General features: G+C 44.7%; 1 protein-coding gene across 6 annotated transcripts in view; it reads right to left on the bottom strand.

Annotated features, from left to right (window-relative positions):
* The window catches only part of CUX1 (cut like homeobox 1), a 280556-nt gene extending 273748 nt beyond the window's left edge, over positions 1–6808 (bottom strand). For all 6 annotated transcript variants that reach the window (XM_067309899.1, XM_067309895.1, XM_067309896.1 and 3 more), the window contains exon 1: positions 6678–6808. In XM_067309899.1, coding sequence (XP_067166000.1) covers positions 6678–6740 — 63 coding nt within the window. In that variant the 5' untranslated portion in view covers positions 6741–6808. The remainder of the gene's footprint in view (positions 1–6677) is intronic.
* Positions 6809–19195: the final 12387 nt, after the last annotated feature.

The raw sequence follows: 19195 nt of genomic DNA, 5'->3' as shown, positions 1-19195 counted from the left end.
AGGAATTAAAACACAATTTGGTCTCACCTGCATAGCTGCATGCAATCCATGTCAGGGCACACCTGATCGTTAACCAAACGCAGGATCACTGGATTCAATCAAATGAAGGGCAAGTCTCCACTGCAAAATTAGTCCAGCCATTTACCAGTGCTTTGGCCTAAATTTTTGTATCATTCACGTACAGAAGCCTTGTACTGGCACTTCCAGACGCTATTAAGTCCAGGCTTGCTTTATTCATTAAGGTATGTTTTCACAGCAACAGGATCTGCTCTGCGCTGATGTATAAACTCATCTGAAAAGCCTCTGCGACAGCTATGGCCTACATCATTACATGCCTTAAAAAGCTCAGAGCCAGATCCACAAAGATATGTGGGAATTTAAAGCATCTAAATAAAGGAGCTTAAATATCTGTGTGAATCTGCTTCTGAGCTTTTTGAAGTAAGGGTAATCTTTATCTCTGTTTTTCCAGCACAGATCACTCTGGATCCATAAACCCGACCAGGAAGCAGACAAGTACCAAGCCAACTCTCCTCCCTCCACCTCTTAAAATGAAAGTGTAACTCAGCTCTCACAAGAAACTTCCTTATTACCCCATATATAGACTAAATTATTCCAAGGCAAGGAAGCAAGTAAATTGCCAGGAAGGCAAATAGCTATTAGAAGACATTAGTCTGAAAGATTCAAGCTTCAGAACTATGTCTGCTCTAACACATCAGCACAGAACCACCAGGTTCTCTCCCTGCTTTAACACCTTCGTACCAAGAAATAAATTTATTCGTGCTAAAATACTTACTCTGATAAGTCACAAAATTGACCAAGCAATAGCACAGTATGAATGCTGGATCTTGCTACAGTCAAAACATGACTCGGGGAACAGTTGTTGATTCAGTACAAATTCTTTACTGCCTACTATTTTCTAAGCAATGCAAGTATTATCTGACAACAGGGAAGACCACTGTTACATCCAACAAGCTACACCCAACATTCATACACTTTGTGTTTAGTCTTCTAAAAAAAATTAACTCTCTTAACATTCAGTTATTTACTTGGATTTCTATGTTCTTTGCAACCCAAACATTGCAATATATTGTTTTTTTCCAATTATAATTAACTACAGAAACAGAAACGACTGATGTATTTGCATTGTCAAACCAGAGAAAACAAAAACTAGCGAAGCACATACGTTCCACAAAATGAATAAGATTTATCTTATCTTTACCAATTAATAAATCACAGAGATTAAAGATATTAACTGTTCTTGTAGTGAGGTCTAATTTTTTCTCATCTTTGCTGGTAAGTTCAACACTACACCTAAAAACCTGCGCATGAGCACTCTTGCACAAATCTCTTCTGCCCTAGACTTCTTGTGTTCTGCAAACTATTCCCTTCCAGCTTTCGCCCACCCAGCTTCAGGTCTGCTTCCCCACTCCTTCACCTGTGCAGGAATACTGCCACTATCCTCTGAATCCAGACAGCACTGTATTTTCAATACCTTGCCCAGGAAGTATGCGGGAAACAGCCCAGCACTAAGATAAGTAAACAGCAAGACGTAAAGAACACATACAAGAGAAACCTAAATACACAAGATGGGAACATCCTACCCTGCTTACATAAGAAGAACCCCAAGTCAACGAGCACTGCCAGTTTAGCGTCTTAAAAAAAAAAAAAAAACCTGAACATGTATATATGTATCTGCTCTTTATCCTGTAAGTAAACTGTCTTTATTTTCAGCTTTAGTGTGATCAAACTGGAACTTGGGATTAAGCATTTTTCTACATCCACTTTTTGCATTACAAATCAGCTAGCAAATAAAGAATAATTGTTCACTGGAATTTTAGACTGCATATAATTTGTTTCTATAACAAATGTTTCATCCATTACTTATTTGGTATTGTTATATACAGCCAAGCAGTGCAATCTTTGCTCAGAAAAATCCCAACTGTTACCATATTCTGAGTCCTCATTACCGCATTTTTCAATAGATTATCCAATTAACCACAAACTTGGCATAAGAGCAGACTAATTGAAACATACACCACTTCTGCCACGTTTCAGATGGACAGTATTTCATCTGAGGAACAAGGGAAGAGGAGAAGAGAAAGGTTTTACAAACTCCTTTCCATGGAACAGGATTCAAGGAATCCTACGAAGGCCAAATTGCCCAGGCAGAAGTACAGCGAGAGGCCTTTCCTCCAGCATGCCATGCACACCGGACGTCCAGGGACACCACTCTGACCTCTAGAAAAAGGCAGGCTTTGGCTTTTTGGGGGATACGATGATAGCTGTCAGAGCAGACTGGCAGCAGCACCCAGCCTTTCGGGTATTTACCCCCCTTGAAGTTCTCTGTATTGCATCTTCTCGAAGAACCACTGTGCTGCTTTCACTTTGCATCTCTCATCAGGTGGGGGGGAGCAGAAACATATTTGCAGCTAAATACTCAGCTAAAGACTCTTTTCTTGATGTACATTTGACTACCACTATAAATAATACAGTTTCGGTCCTAAAAGTACACAACGCTACAAGTTCTACGGTGACTTGTATGGATAAACAAGAGTAACACTAAAATGGGATCTCTTAATTCCATTTTTGATGAAGCACATTAACTCCTTCACTAAAAGCAAATCAGCTTGTGTTCTGGTACAATCAGATCCAGCTAAAAGGATGCCAAGAATTCCACCTGTTTCTAACTAAATAACAGGATAGCTTCAGTATTTAAATGCTACTCATTACTACTTAGTTTTTCCAGACTTTGTTACAAATTTTATAATGTTATAAATCAGTAATTTACCTTAAACAATTAGTCGAAAGAACTAATACTCCATCCTTACTTTAATCACATATGATGCAATACTGGGATGAGAGTTAAAAAAAAAAAAAAGAAGAAAGAAGGAAAAAGGCACAAGCAAGATTTAGCTTTAGATTTTACCTCCCTAGTCTGACAGTATAAAGTTATATAGTTCCGTTCAACGGCGCTAAGTAACTGCATTTGTTTGCTAGTATGTCTGCCTGTCCTAAAAAGCTATGATGACATTTTGAGATCCGCGTTTATTGTCAAAACGCTTCAACACATAGCTCATTTAGTTCTCAGAGAGCATTAACTTTTTCCATTCATCCTACAGATTCGACTGAGAGCTGAGAATCAAGCTAGACCTACGCATACAACATCATTAGTCAAAAAGGTGCAGTAGGACCAACTGTGTCCTCTGTAATACGTATATTCATAAATATCAACCAGCATCTTAAACAGGACTGCATGCTGTACCCATGGGAACATTTTTCTTGTTCACCACCAGAGGGTTGTTTTTATGGAGAAGGTGATGGTAAATGAGTGACACCAAAAACTACAGCCTTGAAACAGGACCACACAATTCCAGGTAACCTTCATCCCGCATTACGTCAAGCCAAGTCAGATCACACAACCGTCTCCAAACAAGAGATGCAGCTATACCTCTTCAGAGCAATAGCATTTCTCCAGCGATTTAAATCACATGTACTGTCACGATAGCCAGCGTTTCCAAGGATCTGTCCTCTCTCCACACTATGACTCACTCGCCAGCAGTTATCAAACATGGGTCCTCCCTCAACCATGTGGCAAACGGATGCAGAAATGATGTCAAGCTATTTTCAGCATTTTTTTAGGAAATAAAACTATAAAAAAGATAACTAGAAAAATGGGTTAAATATTCAGCTGCATGCATTTTAGGTGCAGTCTCAAGTGAAGAGAAAAGCCATGTTTGATACCTGTAGGAAACTGCCATTTTTGTGTCTCATATTCCATTTGTGAGCAGACCTTTTTGTTCTTTAATCCAAGTTTTGAATTATTTAATCCTGTCCCCAACTCTTGACATCTTTCTTCCTATAAACAAGAATTTATTTAGTGAAAGAAAATAAATAATTAAAGACTCAGACCCTAAAGTGTTCTTGGCTCTGTTTTTAATTAATATTGATACAATCTTGAGAAACCTGCTGCTTAATACTACAAGGCAGGTCGAAGCTCATCAACAGTTAAATGTCTTCTTCTAACAGACCGTAGAAGAGGAAGTTAGAAGCAGACAGCGTGCATGTCATTCTGCTGCCAGAAATACAGGACTAAACAGTCTCATCCTCAGCTTCTTACAACTTTAAGCATAAAAACAACAGCTTTGAAACCAGCTAGATGCAGAGCTACAGGAGTTCTGCTTGACAGAGCACAGGTGGAACTATGTTAAACATAAATCCTTTAGCTTTTCCCCCGGAATAGGGTAGCAAAAGTGCAGACAAAAGCAACTTCTTTTTTTTTTTTGTGCAATGCCATACTCCAAATACATTAGTACAAATGAACGATGGGAGGAGGGGGGTACCATGGACAATTCTGTAAGACTGAACTTCATACTCAGTAATGATGGTTTTTATAGCATATTGCTTCATCTGCAAGTGGGAGTAAATATTACACTACCTCTTCATGCAGATGGGTGGATTAAAAAAATAAATAAAAAGCTAGTTTGAAACAAATTAACTATTCTGCATAGAGATGAAAGGTGATCTCTACCTCTCTGGTCGCTCCACGACTCTCCAAAGACAGACTGCGCACAAAGTTCCTTGTATACAGATTGCCTAGTGCATCTGCCAAAAGGTGAACAGCCTCAATCCACAGAATGTATAAATAATCAGAAGTCCTCAAATCCAGGTAATGAGTATTGTTCAAACAACTCCGAGCCAGCAATACCAGAGCGCTTCAAAGGAAAACCTACGAGCTGCTGAAGTCAGACTGTCACATTTAGTCTGCCAAAATGAGATGAAGATTTGTACAGTGATACTCCACAACAGGTTTTACAGTATGCACAGAAATTAAATTATGATAAAAGTGAGCTATTTTTTACTAAAAACAGAACAGAACAATCTATCAAAATGCCATTTGGCTGCGTTCATTACATTTTAGAATTTAATTTACAAGATAGATACTTTAGTGTAATATGTTTTAATCAATAAGCATTTCTGAAGGCTTTATTTTTATAGGAAATATTTAGACTTTCTCAATGTTAAATGTAACACCGTGGAAGTGATGTTAGGAGTGTTTATTTTCCTATGCTAAGCAAGCACAAGCACACATACACAGAGGCAAAAGCAAAAAAACTCACAATTAGGGATGTCAGACCTTGTTTAAATACATCTTAATTTAATCCATTTTATTTTATACAATTCTACATCTGGATCTCATTTTCCTGTATTCCTGTCGGTATTCCGGGTCACTATTAAGAATCCTTTCAAGTTAGGAAAGTTCAGCCAAGTCTACCTTAATCCAAAACCTTTAAAAGAAACAATAAAACACGCAAGAAGCAGGGGGGGGGAATGAAAAAGCCCACGCCAAAAACGCTACTTTACCCCGCAGCGGCCGGTGCACCTGAAAGCCAGAAGGGCCCGGGCAGCTCCGGCGCGGCGCGGCGCGTCCCGTGCGGGGGCAGCGGGCACCGCGCTCCCGGCGGCGGCGCGGGGGGCCGCGGGGGCCGCTCTCTCCCCGCGGCGGGCGCGGAGGGGCCGGCAGCGCTGCCCGGCGCCAGCCACCGCGGAGCGGCGCGCTGCCCGCCGCCGCCGCGGCACCCGTGAAGCGTTTGACAACTCCCCCCCCCCCCCCCCCCAGCCTTATCGCCACCCAAGCGCTTATGTCGAACGGCGGACGTGCAGCCTCGGCGGGGCGCGGGGCGCCGCTCCGCGGGGACGCTGCCGCGGCACCCCCGGCCTGCCAGGGCCGCGCAGCCGGCGGCGATGCCAGCGCGCCCGCGGGACGCCCCGCGCCCGCCCGCCCGCCCGCCCGCTCGCTCACCCGGGCCGGGCTCTCGCCCTCCCGCAGCCCCCGCGCCAGAGCCGCCGCCGCCCGCCGCCACCTCCGCCGCGGCCCCGCGCCGGACTCCGCCGCCCCCCCCCCCCGCCCCGGTCACGGCAGCCCCCCCCGCGCCGCGGGACCGGCCGCCGCTCCATCCCGCGCCCCCCGCCGGCGGCGCTGCCCCCCGGCGCCCGGCCGCGGCGCGGCCCCTGCCCGGCGACGGCGGCGGCGGCAGGCGCGGGGGGGCCGGAGCCCGCGGCCGGCGGCGGCGGCGGCGCCCGGGGCAGCGGCGGGGGAGCGCCCGCCTCGCCGGCACCACAGCGCCCCCAGCCCCCGCCGCTCCGCGCCTGCACGCCGAGCCCGGCCGGCTCCCTGCGCCCCCACACAAAGTCCCAGCACTCGGTAAACTTTCCCCGGCTCCCGCGGAGAAACCGCGGCGGGGAGCCGCGGCGGGCGGCGAGGCGGCAGCGGCGAGGCGAGGCGAGGAGCGGCCGCCGGCACCCGCCGCCGCCCGCCGCCGCGGCTGCCCCGCACGGCCCGCGCCGCCGCGGGGGAAGGAGAAGCGGGAGAGAGCAGCCCGGGACGGAGCGGGCGAAGCGGCGGCGGCCCCGGCAGCGCCGGCTCCGGCGCCATCTTGGGCTGATCGATGAATTGAACAAAGAGGATCAATTTCCGATGGGGCCAGTGATCAATGGCGGGGGGGGGCGGAGGGAGCGGAGCGCCGCGGCCGGGCGGAGCGGGGGGTTCCCTTTAGGCGGCGCGGGCCGGCAGCGGGAGGAGGAGGGGGAGGCCGGGCCCGAGGGAAGGCGGAGAAGGGGAGGAGGGGGGGGGGTCCGGCGGCGCGGCCCGGCCGGTGCGGCGAGCGGGGGAGCCTGACCTGCAGCTGCTGTAAATCAAAGCGCTTCCAATATTGAAACATCGATCCCACATTGGCCGCCATCTTGAGACATATTGAGACAGAGTGAGCGGCTGATAGAGAGAGAGGGGCTGGAGTTCAGGAGCCGGGAGGGAGGGGGAGGGAGGGAGGGAGGGAGGGGGGAGGAGGGGCGGGGGGGCAAGGGGGAGGGAGGCGGGCGGGCGGGCGGGGAGCGCCCAAATCCCGGCCTGGAGCCCGCGCCCGGCCCGGAACACGGACTCAGCCCGTGCGCTCGCGGGGGGGAGGGGGCGCCGCGCCCGCGCGCTCCCACGGCGGCGGCGGGCGGGGCCCCCCCGCGGCGGGGGGGGGGGAGGGGGGCGCGGAGCGGAGCGGCGGCGGCTGGCGCGGCCCCGGCGGTGCCCGAGGCGCGCAGCCCCCGCAGCGCGGCCGGCGGCGCCGGTGTCGCCTCCCCGAGAGGCGGCGGCGGGCTCGGTGCGCGCGGGCTAATGGCAGAGCATCGCGCGCGGCAAATGGTTCCCGAGCGTGGAAGGCAGCTGTGAGCCCGCTCGGGGCTAAAATTAGGCGAGTGGAGAGAGTTTGGGGGAAACAACAATGAAAAAGTGCGCTCGAGCCAGCCCGATTCACTGTGTCCGGGGCGGTGCGAATATGTCTTTAAAAGGGATTTATTTTAATGTAGACCGGCACTTACTCATGGGGTTAGTGCCACTGACCGCTGCCTCGAAGGGGACGACTCACTTGAAGGCTGGAAAATCAGATCATAGCTTAGTGCGGCGCAGCCGTAGAAACAGAGATTAAAAGGACGAAATAACTTATTTGGTTCTAAACAGTCATGTTTCTATAAATACGAACATTCCCCTTGTTCCCTTCCTGAAAAGCACAGAACATTTTACCAGGTTCATCTCTTAACAAAATAGGGTACGGAATCAGCCTGTAAATACATTATCCCAAAAAACAATAAAAATAGTCCTTATTTCCTTACTGGGAAATCAGCAAAATACAGTCTGTACCTGTTCCCACTGAAATCAATAAGCTGCACTGTATTTTTCCAAATACTGCTACTTTCACTGTTTGCACGTCATCTATAAAAGGAAAATATATCTTCCTCTGGGTAAGTAAGTGCTTGTAGATTTTCCCTCAAATTGTATTTGATCATCAAGTGAATTTAGTGCTCGCTCAAGTCAGTGGGTTGACTACTTGAAAATGGCTCTGTCTGTCTTTGCAAACTTATGGCAGAGGCAGCAGCAGAGCAATTGCTACAGATTATTTCCCAATATGCTGCAGTCCTCTTTTGGAGAAGCACCATTATTTCAGCCTCCATCTCCGTTTTTTGCTGAGGCTGCTGCTCACAAAGATACTAATTGCGATGGCAGTTTTTATGTTAATTGGTTCCACGTAACGATCAGCCCAACAACTATAGCCCTTCAGATTGTTAGTTGACTGCGCTGGGAATAAAACTAATGGCGTTTGGGTATGAAAATGCCAGGCCTCCACCTGGTGAAGTAGATTGGTGGCTCCGCTAGGTGCAATCCACCCCCTGCGCTGGGATGCGCGGGGCCGGAGCCCCTCTCCCCCCGGGGGGCCGCGGCTCTGGGCCCGCGGGTGCCCGTGCCGGGGGGGGCGCGGGGCCGCCTGCCCCCCGGGAGGCTGCCGGGCTGCTCCCGAGCGGGGCCGGAGCCACGCGAGCCTCCGAATTGTGACTAACGACGTAACCGGTTTGGGAGCTCTAAAATAAGGTTTTAATCCTGGGAAGCATCATTTCACATTCCAGTGATCTAATCAAAATCCTCTCCTCTAATCTCTCCACGGTCCCCCCTTTCTAGATGAAAGAGGCTGGAGTTCTGCCTTCGCCCTCGCTCCGCCGTCTCCCTGCTCTACCAGTCTGTTCTGTGTCCAGGCAACTGCAAAGAGACATTTCAAAGACTCCTGCCGTGCCATGTAGATGTTTCTCTTGTTAGTTTGGACTGCAGGTGTGTAAGCCTCAAGGATGAAGTATCACGGTGCTGTTTTAGGTTCAGGGCATACAGTCATAGTACAATAAATCACATGGCAATGCTCCACTTTGAACACACACGTACAAAAAAAGGCAAAGAAAGAAAGCATCTGACCTGAATCATTTTCTGGAAACACATCTGGTTAAAATCCAAAGTTTTAAATTGAGTAATATTTTAAAATACATTTGGTAGGTATTAAATTACAGTGTTATATCTGGTAATATTTATGATACTAATGTGTTAAGCAGAGGTTTATATCTGTCAAGACGTATGAATGATTGTCATATGGGGTAGCAAATGAATCCTGATATAAATAATATTTTATGATATTTTTAACATTATTGTAATCTTTTTGCAGGAATTACATCTTGTCACATTATTGCCAGTTTGAAATAAAAGCTGTGCGGCTAGATACCAAAGCTTTTAGCTATATCATTTTGAATAAGAATAAACAGTACAGCTGATTTTAGGAAGTCCTGAGAAACCTTAACTTTGTCGGAAGACAAATGCTGAGTACCTGTAATTCCTATTGGCTTCACTGCAGGATCAAGTCCCTTATTTGCCATTTTGCGTGGCAGCAAGCCCAAGGAAATCTCGCTTGACAGCTCCGTTCTCTCAAAGTGCTGTATTTCTTAAGGCTGGATTCTGCATCCTGCAGGGTACAGAGCTCTTGGGGCAAATGGTAATTTGTTTTAAGTTTCTGCTAAAATGTACCCATGTGAGATGGAAGAAGGATGCTTGAAAATTAGGTGCACCCTGGCAAGAAGGCGGTTAGAATAAAGTTTCCTTGGATTAGTATGTTTTGAGAAATCAGTCTCATGTGTTTGTCTGAGAGGACCTGAAGTATTTTCTTAAGGTTAGATTTGATCTGTGTAAATGCTAACTTCTTTCAACATGTGCTAATACAATACTGAAAAAGTAAGTACAGTATATTTGAAGTTTATATCTAAAATGATGACAATAACTAATAGTGCTTAAATAATGCTTGCTACATGCAAAATATTTTTAAATATGTTATTCAAGTTTCTTTTTCATTTTCTTCCAGGTATGGCCATACAGGCACTGTTTTAGGAATTAGAAAAATATCTAACTAAAATTTGTTCCCTATCAATGTCACTATGTCATAAAATACCACTAATACAGATATTTAACAAATACATTTGCTCTATCACTTGCACTGGGCCATCAATGACAATTGGTGTTATTATGCTTCACGTGTGATGGTCCAGAATATTATGGAAAATGGGCCTTTATTCCAAGGGCCCAAGACTCGTCAGAAAAGATTCATTGTCAAAACTGCTCCTCTGGGCAGCAGTCTGGATTCATTAAGATATTTTGGACCATGAGTCCGATTTAAATCACCGGACTTAGGTTTCCCTTTGCTTTTGCGAATCTGGCTTATTTCCTTGGCCAGGACACTATAAATTGAGGTGCTGCTTCTCCCAGGAACACTGTGACTTTGAGTCTCTTCTCCATTGATTCTGTTGTTTTCTTCTTCTCCCAATTTTCATTTAAACTGACTCCCAAATTTCTATCACAGTTCCTGTAACAGAGGTCCTCTAGCACCTTCTCCAGCCCCTTCCTGCCTCGCTTTCATGGGTCTCATTTTGCATTTCCTTCAGCAGCTTCTTGTCTCTGGCTGTCTGGCTCCGAACGTCTGCGCCCAGTGAAAAGGAATGCCTCATCCCCAAATCCCATCCTTCTCCCTTGTGAAAGCACCATTCTGTTCACCCTTGAGCAGGATTTGAGAGCTTTCCTCCATCCATCTATGTTCCACTGTGCCCGTTGCATGCTGAGACTCCATAGGGATGGCAGAGCATAGCGATAGATATGTTGCTGGGAGATTTAGCCAAAATTAAGATCAAACCCCATATTCATCTTTCAAATCGTAATTTTTTTTTCCCAGTTATTGTCAGTGACTCTAATTCAGCATTGATTTATATATATTGTGATAGACAGAGGTTTTGCAGAGTATAAATTGCCAGGGGATTTGGCCGGTGATGTGAACACAGTGACGCATACAGGCTCTGGGAATCCTCTGACCTGAAAAAGGCTGGAAGCTGGAAGAGTCCTGGGGGGAAGTATCACCTGTGCCTGCCCACCCATCCCAGTGTGTCCACTTGTGGTCACTGGCAGTGACAGAGCTGGATGGACCCTTGCTCTGAACCAGGACGGTGATTCCCATGTTCTTAGGTAATTTGCAAAAGTTTTAGCGCAAATCATACAGAAAGCGTCATACGTGACTTAAACATGGAATCCCGACTATGGCGTAGTCCCAGACACACGCTGAAAAGTGGAAAAGCAGAAAGCAATTCTCATAGAGGGCAGGGAAAACAGCCACAATTAAAAGCAAAGTAAATTTGGGCTGTGTGGTTACTTGTTCTTGAACTCTGAAGACGTTCATAAGTATCCTGCATAACCCACAACAGATCTTCTTTGAGGATTTGTGGATTTACCCATACCAACAAAAACATGTGACGACATTGTAGTGGTGTTCTCTGCCACGCGCAGTAGGAGTTGCTGAAGACCCCGGTAGAAAGACCATAGCAATGTGCCTAACTAATTGAGTCAGTCTTTCAGGCTGAATATGTTCACAACATTTCTGTTAAATAACTGTTTCTCTTATGGTATATTCTATCCAGATGCACGGTCATGTTTTGGCCAACACAAGTAATAACAATACCCATAGGCAATCAAAAGAATTAGAGAAGAAAAGGACCTATCAGATTATCCACTCCCTGTAGCTGGCAGCGAATAGCAGTTTCATACCAGGTATACATAAGTGTATGGTTCATACTAGTTTTAATTTGTAAGCATTATCCTCGCTTCATTTTCCTTTCTTCAGTGCGCAAGACGGTATCAGAGTGAGCTTTTTGCTGGACGGGAAGCGTTTTGAGCCTCCCGGTGCCCTTTCCCGGCTAAGCAGGGTGCATTCCCATGAGGACTTTTCTGCCTGACCTGTGCTGCTGCTCTTTTGATCTGGGTATTTATCTTCTTCATCCCTCAAGGGGCTAGTAGACAAGTGAGTAGGTTGTGTTCCCAGGCAAAATGCCCACCTTATTTCTCCTCGCTTGGAACCTTTCTCTTATTTTTCCCTCTAGTTTTGCTGGTTTCCATTAGTTTTTTTCTTTTCTTTTTTTTTTTGCACATCCCTTTTCCTGATAATTAGCACTTTTTATTCCTGCTGTGACTCTCACCTGCTTCATACAGTCCCTTCCTCATTCAAGTCCTTGTTCTTCCCAGTCTCTCCCTTCCTGCCTGGCCAGGGACCCTTTTGCGCTGTCCTTGCTCCTCTGCTAGCTCTCTCCACCTCTGTCCCTGCCAGATGATTCTCCCAATTTGTACAAATTCTCAGATACAATATTTCACATATTAGTTATAATATAAGGCTGAAACCAGCCTTAGTTTAAATGCATTTTTGTTTTCCAAAACTCAGTTGGGATGGTTGTATTCTGTTTACTTCGCATATGTTCCCCATGTGGTAGGAAGCTGGTTTACAGACGCTAGCTCTGGAGGAGAACTCGAGTGACCTGAATTCAGTGACTGTCACAGATCTCTCCTGGGGTGTTAAAAAAATTGCTGAATCTTGCCTCTGTTTCTCCATTTTGTAAAATACTTGTGGTCACAAGAGATAAAAATCTCCTGGTGACTGTGAGACACTTGTATATTGGGGCTTGCGTAAGAAGCCAACTGCAAGAAGCACACAGCAGAAAACACATAAATATGCAGCTCCAAGCATACGCTCTCACCTGCCCTTTTCTCTTTCATTCGCTTCCGGATAGGGCCTATGAAGTGTGTGAATGTAAAACTGATCCTATGTTGGAAAAGAAAATAGAAAAAAGGTATTCTTTTGCTTTCCAATCACAAACGCTTCGGGTGGCAACTCAGCTCCTCCATCCCCTCTGTGAAGTGAGGAAGAGCAAGAATAACCCACTGCTCCCTTCTCCACTGCGTTTTCTGGTGTCTCTCTGGTGCTCACTCCCTTCTCTGGCTCCGTCCATTGTTCCCAGCCCCGTCCTGTCCCCACCCCACAGTGGTGGCCCTGGTGGCACAGCCGCTCTCCCCCGTGGGTGCTGCACACTGGCTCCAACGCCAGTGTCACAGGAGAGGTGTCCACACCTGGGCCCTGCTGCAAGACTCGTGGCGGGGAGGCTTGCAGCAGACGGTGTTCAGGGACGGAGAGACGGGCATGTATGGTGACGGGCAGACGTGGAGACAGGCAACACATCCTCCTCGTGCACTGGTGCAAAGCAAAACCCTCCACACAGGTCCACAGCACTGGTCCAGGGCTATCAGGGCAATTGGGAAGCTGGAGAGGAGAATAAGTGAAGTACCAGACACAGGGACTGGAAAACCACTGCAGAGAAAAGGAGGTTTTGCTAACTTTTCATGTGTGGCACACACTGACGGCTGTGATACACAAATTCTCAGTGAAACACCATCTACCTGCCCTAAAATGCTGCAGAACTCACCAGGTACTTTTGCCATTTCGGCTCTTCGGTATGGTGGAGGTCAGCGGGAGGACTGCATAATAGTTGCTTTTAGGATGTCTGAGGTGATTCTCCTTCAAATAAGGCGTATGAGGTTTCATTTTGGGAAGCACGTCTTTCCTTAGGAACGCTACTGTGACTTTGAGGGCACAACGATGATTTCTCCAAGCACAATGGTGTTTGTGGTCGTTGGATATGAGTGCTAGGGTAGAAGAAACAGGAATTCTGGATTCTGAAAGGGAAAGAATAGACACCCTAAGAGGAAGTCATAAGTTCATTGCAGCCACCATACACTGGCAAAACTGATGCAACGTCCTGCAAGAAACACTTTAGTGTGGAGAACCTCCTTGAAGGCAGCGTACCAGGTTCCCATCATGATGCAGCTCGCACACAAAAGCCACTTCGAAACTGTGCGAAGCAGCCTCAGGACTGCCCTGATTTTTATGCTCGGCTCAACAAGCTCTCACGAAGGCAAGCATATGGCAGGCACACACACTATACCCGGCTCAGCACTAGTATTTATGCAGGCACAGTATATGAAGGCCATGGTTAGAAGATGAATATCCATAAAGGTAAACAGCACACTTGAAAATGAATCACAGTGCTCAGGATAACGTATCAAACTGCTATTTGTTTAGTAACATGTAGGAAAAAAATCTTTTTTCTTCCCATTACCATTGCATTGTTTGCTGTTTGCTGTTTGGGTGGTGATGGATTACTGAATAGTTACAAAAAAAAATCTGTGTAAGTTTGTGTTTTCAGAGATTACCTTCTCCTTAGAAATAAACAGCTCTCACCTTATTTGGTTCATGTTTCTGCACATGTATATCCTGGCCCTTGTTTGCATCTGCTTGGCATTGTCCTAGATCGGGGCTTTAACCTGATATGAATCCAAAGAAATTACGTGGGAACTGATGGCGTCACTACGAATTTCTATGGGTGTAGGCTAGTGCGGGCCACGGCCTATTAATCTCGTTGTGCTCTTTTGGTAAATAACAAGCTGGATTCAGCCCAACAAGAGTAAAACAAATTGAAAGCTTTCTTGAAGAGAAGAGGTAAACGGGTTTATGATGTAAGAATAACATTTTGGAGGGTTGTCTCCAAGTATCGAGGTTTCAAAAGTACCAAAGTACATATAAAACATTCGTTTACCATGTGCTTAAGTGCCATGCTGCGTGTGGCTGGCTGCTGAATCAGGGCCACGTGCATAAGACTGACTTTCATGAGAGGATTATATTAAAAAAAAATTTAACTGCAAGGAGGAGAAAAATGTTCAAGGGCAGCCAACCTGGAGGAAACAAATATAATTTAATTATGTGAAGTGTTTATAAATGCAGTTTATGAACATGTATGAAAGCCAGTAATTCTTTACTTTTCAGACTGTAACTGCCACACAGAAAAGAAACAATTGCTTATTTATCTTTTTCAAGGCTTTTTAGAGAATACATTACAGTTCAGATATTTATTTTGACCTTTCAGTCCTTTTTAACAGCTCATTGTTTTGTTGATTAGTTCTGATTATCATTTTTTATGTGTGCTCCTTCATTTGCGATTGATAGAAAAACATTTACCTAGTTTACTTGAAAGTAAAAATTTATTTCAGACTTTGTTTAAGATTTTGGACTTAGTTTTAATATACATGGGTTACTGAATCAGACCCATAAGCTTTACTTTTTATTTCTCTTACATCACCAGTATAAATCTGAAGTGACTCAGAATGCCTGGAATTGCAATAATGTAGCGCAACAAAACAGACTATCAGGCTTCATATATAGATCAAATTAATGCATAAATCTAATTTGATATTTTACATTACTGGGCTAATATTTTACAGATGTAATGCCAAGTTGTTAAGTAAATGAAATTCATGGAGAGTCCAATTCTGAAAGGATTACTCAGGCAAAAATCCCTGAAGTCAAAGGGAGTATTGCCTGAACGCAGTCTGCAAAATTAGAACTAGAGCCATATTCCCAAAACAGACAAGCAGATTTATCTTAGAGATCTGCCCATGAGTTGAATTCTTGTAACAATGAAAGATATATTGGCAAAATGAACAAGAAGGTAACCTGAAATATAAGGAGAGACTGATAAGATCGCACCAACCCTGAGCAAGCACTTGTGTGGTTGGTGATGTCAACAGAAGCCCAAGCTGTTTTAATAAACTTGTTCATAGTTGTCCTATGCTGTGTTTTATATACTGAATTGCATAGATCACATAAGAGTTTAACAAGAAAAGGATTCATATTAAATTTGCACATAAAATGCCTCTATGAAATATGTGAAATGCTTTTCTTTTTTATATGATGCCAATAAAATATCGATCATAAAACTCTGTCCTCCTGCTCCTTTATATTCAATTTCAGCTGGTGCTTTGTGTTTAAAGTTTGACTTCATGATGCTTGGTAGATATAATTATGGGGCAGTTTTAATTGGTGAAGAAAGACCAATGCTCTGCTTGCTTACTCAGGAGAAAGAAATCAGGAAAAATCAGGAAAAAGCCCAGCAGAGTCAATGAAATATTGCATCTGTGCAAAATCAGAGGCTGTTGGGCCAAATCATGTAAAAGGCTGCAGCTCCTGTGAAATATGTGGTATTGTGTCTGTTTATAGCAGCTCAGGATCTGGCCCATGGACTTGGATGAAGCTAACCCAGGGATGATTTCTGCCCTTTATCATGAGTTTGCTTGGTGTTTTGCCTTGTAAATTCTCCTGACTGCTGCTGCCAAACTCAGCTCCCTGATTCACAGTTTCGTACTCCGAGTGTGAACTGATACTGGTGGCAATCCAAGGGTAAAAGAGTGGTGAGTATAAAGTACAGAGCTGTAGCATGGATCTGCGAGGAACAGCTTGACCACAGAGGAAGTTATTTGCGCAAAAAGTATTCAAACAGATATGCACGGTTTACATGTGTTTAGTAAATCTTGTCTCAAAACTAAAACCAGCTGTATAGTATATGGAGGCCCTGATCCCCAGCTCCTTCTGAGCAGCGTTTCATACATTGGGATGATGCGTTTTAAGTCACTTTTTCCATCTTTAACCCGGTGGCTGCTAGGGATTGAAATATGAGGAGCGTGATTCCCGTCGCAATTTGTAGCGGTTGTCAGCATCCTCAGGTAGCTGTTGGTAGCTCCATTTCTCCTGCACGTGGGGATATTCCCATCGTGACTCCTTCCGCTTTAGCAGGCTCCATCTGCAGCCTGGAAACAGCAGAAAGCCCCAGTGGTGGCTTGGAGGCATGAACGGATCCTTTCAAGCCAAGCTGATCCTTCGATGCCAGCGTTAGGGCAACAAACAGGGCCTAGCTGAACCCTTAAAGCACCGTTCTCGCACGGTTTGCCCTATGTGACAACAGTGAAATCGACTGAGCTGCTCCTAGTTCACCCTGAAACGAGAGGAGAAGCAGGCCTGAAAGCTAAATTTGCATGCAAGATGAAGAAAGTTGTAGATGCAAGCAAGATCTTTTTTCTTTTTTCCCCCCTGTGCATGTCTAACTATGCAACAAATTTTGTAGCTCAAATTTACATACTTCTTGATTCATGAAATTATGAGCAGCTGCTATTTTGCTACATTCTTAAATTGAAAAGGCAGCGAAGAAAAGAACAGACACATTAGGCAAACTCCATCTGCCCCTCATGTCTATCACTTTCCTTCGCTCTCTCCTTTGCCAAACAGGATACAATGGCATAATCAGATGTCTTGGTTTGCCTGGGAGAGTCCCCAAATTCATGTAGCTGTCGTCTAAGATGGGATTTTTGTTTAAGACAACTTCTTAACAGTTTCCTGTTCACCCTTGAAGTATATATATGTATGTTCAGAGAAAACCACAGAACACCATAGATCTTCAAGAAGATCCTTGCAAATAGCTTACAGGCTTTCGGAGGCTCCTGGAAGTCTTCAGACATTCATTCTTAGGGGTTTTGAAGATTCTTTGAAAAGATCACTTAGATTTAATATGCTTTCCTATTTTTATTTTATTGCTTGAATCTTTTTATTCTAAATATGGAAGTGGAAAGATTTGGGGTGTGAGAGGATAAAAAATAGCACCGAGAATTAGGATATATGGGTTTTATTTCCAGCTTTTGCAATAAATCTCTGAACAAATTCAATCTACAGGTAGTTCCATGATGCTTGGAATATTTTAAGCTCTTTGGGGAAGGGAACCTCAATCCTATCTGTGACATAGTTGAAAACAGCCTGGCTCTTTCTTTGTACTAAATGCCACTATACAAATAACAACAATGCATTTCATCATGATATAAATGTTTTAATTTCCCCTTTTTGAATTAAAAGATAGAAGCTCAGAATTTTAAACCTATTTAATACCTGGTTAAACACTTAACACACTAGTAATAGCTGAGTGCATCCCTGTTAAGTGGAGTTTTTTCCTTTTGTTGCCCCACTTAAGAAACAGTCATTGTCATTCAGTCTCATTAACATAAATAGGTTCCCTAGGAGATGTCCCATTAAAGTGGCCATCCCTATTAAGCATGTCCCAATTAAGTAGTGTTTATTGTATGGCAGGTTCCAGACCTCAAAGCAGAATAATTTTCAGTTCCTAGAGGGGGAAAAAAATAAGTCAAAGAAATTACATATTTAAAAAAGGCTTAAATTGATACAAACTGATAAGAGCCCAAAAATGAAAAATGCAGGCTGACACTTCATCCTTCTGTTTACCCTGTAATGCGGCTTTTCTGGTTTTGAGTTAAGAATGTAGCCTACACCCTAACTATGAATTTCTTGGCTTTGATTTGATTGTGTCATAACTTAATGTTTTATGACTTACAATCACATTAGTCATAGGAGTCACTCAAGTTTAGAGATGATGGAAAAGACACAGGGGATAGACAAATCCATACGCAGAAAGACTATAATCTTGTGACTGAAATGGTGGGCTGGGACCCAGGAGATCCAGGTTCAGTGTCCAGGCCTGCTCCACATGTTTCTGCCTCACTTAGAGCAAAACTCTGCGACTCTATACACAATGTTATTTAGATACCTGAACAGATATTTAAATATTTTTTGTAGGTATGTAGATTTTAATCTATTTTGCTCTTTTCTCAGTCAGGGTGGATTTAAGTAGAGAGCTTATTCAAAGTGCTAACAGACAAGCTCTGGAAAAATCTTCCTACGTTGCCCGAAGATGATGATACTTTCAGCTGTCTGCTGCCACAGGCTACCCCTTATCCTCCAAAGGATATCGGTATCAGCCACTTCAGCATAAAATCTGGGACCTTAGCACCAACCTACCTTCACAGGCAGCTGAAACTACTTGCCTAGATTTTGTCTTTAAGCAGCAGTGGTACAGGCAGGTTTCTCCTGCCTTGTTATTCTACTGTGGGAGGTAACCTCCAGAGCAGAGTCTGAACAGAGAACTAGGTGTAACACCATCCCCAACAACTGAAGAAAAGTTTAGCATGCTTACATTTTCAGCAAGGGCCTTTGCACCTCAGTTTTTACATTGCAGAACTAAGACAATAATTCCATCCGTTGTGTATTTAGTTTATTTTGGCCCTAATCCTACAACCTTTCCTTTCTGTGAGGGAGAAACTTGCACCTGGGTGGGGTTCAATAAATATATGAAACATATTTGTGTTCCAGAGCCATGAACTGAAATCTCTCTATGGCAGGACCCACCTGGTTCTGTGGGTGCAGCCCATCTGGGCTGACACTTCCAAAAATTTCTGCAGTACATCAAATAATTGCAATATGGCAGATTCAGATCTCCTTAGTAAACAGAATTTTGGTTCTTACACTGTGATGCCTTGTTTGCATCACTCCTTTTTGGTGCTTCTGGGAAACGGACAGCTTGAGTCATCCCAGCTTCTTTTCTTTATTTCCACGCTAACCTCTGTGAAGAGCAATGAATGTGCATTAAATGCTTTTCCTTAATACCTTTTCCAAAAAAGTGATTATTGAGGTTCTCTGCAGTATGACTTCATATCAAAAAGCTGTGATCTGTACAATGGTGCACAAGTGGTTCACACATTTAAATGTGAAGCTCTGAAGAAGTTTGAGATTCCTTTCTTTTATGAGAGGTG

The sequence above is a fragment of the Apteryx mantelli genome, chromosome 22 (genome assembly GCF_036417845.1).
Source record: "Apteryx mantelli isolate bAptMan1 chromosome 22, bAptMan1.hap1, whole genome shotgun sequence".
Lineage (NCBI taxonomy): Eukaryota > Metazoa > Chordata > Aves > Apterygiformes > Apterygidae > Apteryx > Apteryx mantelli.
Note: the sequence above shows the minus strand (reverse complement) of the source record. Positions and strands in the feature narration are given on the sequence as shown.